At 37.5% G+C, this 1,536-nt stretch overlaps 1 protein-coding gene across 1 annotated transcript in view; it reads right to left on the bottom strand.

Annotated features, from left to right (window-relative positions):
- Positions 1-1,536, bottom strand: part of LOC116689180 (derlin-2) — a 6,187-nt gene that overhangs the window by 2,187 nt on the left and 2,464 nt on the right. The window contains exons 2-4 of the mRNA XM_032515601.1: positions 1,319-1,384; positions 1,152-1,225; positions 985-1,078 (exon numbers count right to left, since the gene is read on the bottom strand). Coding sequence (XP_032371492.1) covers positions 985-1,078; positions 1,152-1,225; positions 1,319-1,384 — 234 coding nt within the window. The remainder of the gene's footprint in view (positions 1-984; positions 1,079-1,151; positions 1,226-1,318; positions 1,385-1,536) is intronic.

The raw sequence follows: 1,536 nt of genomic DNA, 5'->3' as shown, positions 1-1,536 counted from the left end.
AAGAAATGCCAATAAACCAGAGCATGTTTTTTTTCCAATCCCGGAATGCTGTGTCGAGTATCCAGACCTTCCTCTGGCAAATTGTTTAATGAGCGCTAAACCCTTCACAATAAAAGCCAGCCTAAGTATCTTAGTTTCCTGATATAACTGCAGAATTAGACCTGCATTTAAAAAAGCACACAGCCCCAGACAAACCATAAACCTGCACACTGACGGTTTCACAGCAGCCCAGAGGGACGTCTGTGGTAAACAGACCCAGGACTGTACCATTAACCCTGGAATGTGAACAAGAGCTGCTGGCTACAAAATGCAGAGCATCATCAAAAAGAGACAGGGTGCATGTACAGTAGCTGGGTTCAAATGCTTTTAGCCAGAAGGGACTAAAACAAAAAATGTATTCACCTTATGGTTCAGTTCATAAAAATTACAAAAAAAAATTTTTTTTTTCTCTTAACTCTTGTGGTATCTAACCCTGCAGATAGTTTTCTGTCACCACTGTGAATTGGTACTGGAAAAATAAAACAATGTCAGGAATCCATTGAATTAGAACGAGCATGACTTTCCCCTTATGATCTCACAAGGGGCAAGATTCCAGATCGCTGAGCTTTCATTTTCTCAAAAGCAGAGCAGGATACTCTCGGCTCAATTTATACCCATTGCCATTTCTAGCCACTGGGGGACCATTGGTAGGCTGGGAGAACTCATATTAATGTTAAAAAAAACAAATAAAATAATAAAAAATAATCTTTAGTTTCATCCTTAATTCCTGGAGATTATTTCTTTAAGAGAAATTTTCCAATTAAAACTCTTTACAGTGTGTTTTGTGGATTATTTAAAGTGACAGGGACTTAGAAAGAAAGAAAAAAAGAAAGAAGGATGAGTTTAAATTGAACTTTTACATGCTGTGAACACCACAAGTGGTAGTTTAAGCACCATTGTAGTAAAACTTTAGACTGTTCTCTTGCTGAACATCTGAAAGGATACAGTCATCGCGATTCCTCCAAACAAGAACATGAAAACAAAATCCGCCGTCCTTCCCCGGAAGCAGCCTTCCTCCAGCATCCGACAGTACCGATAACTTCCTTTTAGTTAAGGACTGTTGTAGTGTTTTCATAGATACACTGAGATATTCATTTTGTGATAAAAGATACAGAAAGATAATGTTGAACATGAAACTGAATCCAAGAGAACCAAAGAAGAGGAAGCTGGTTATCAGGCGCCATATCTGAGAAAGAGAGAGATAAAACAAACCAATTAAATATAATAACACACTATAAGGCCATGTTGGGCCATATATACTGTAGCTCATAAATGTTACCTGGTATCTTCTGATGATGAGGTCTGGGTTAAAGTAGAGCTGGAAGGGGGTGATGACCTCAAGTTGCTGAAGTAAAATAACAGCTTGAGATAAATCAGTAAATTACAGTATGTATCAAGGTATGCTTGGATTGGGATTATTTTTGGGAAATTTTATTTGTTGCATTGGTAACATGAAGTCCCCCCATTTAATTCAATTCAATTCAATTGTATTTATAT

This window comes from Etheostoma spectabile, chromosome 5 (genome assembly GCF_008692095.1).
Source record: "Etheostoma spectabile isolate EspeVRDwgs_2016 chromosome 5, UIUC_Espe_1.0, whole genome shotgun sequence".
NCBI classification, from domain to species: domain Eukaryota; kingdom Metazoa; phylum Chordata; class Actinopteri; order Perciformes; family Percidae; genus Etheostoma; species Etheostoma spectabile.
Note: the sequence above shows the minus strand (reverse complement) of the source record. Positions and strands in the feature narration are given on the sequence as shown.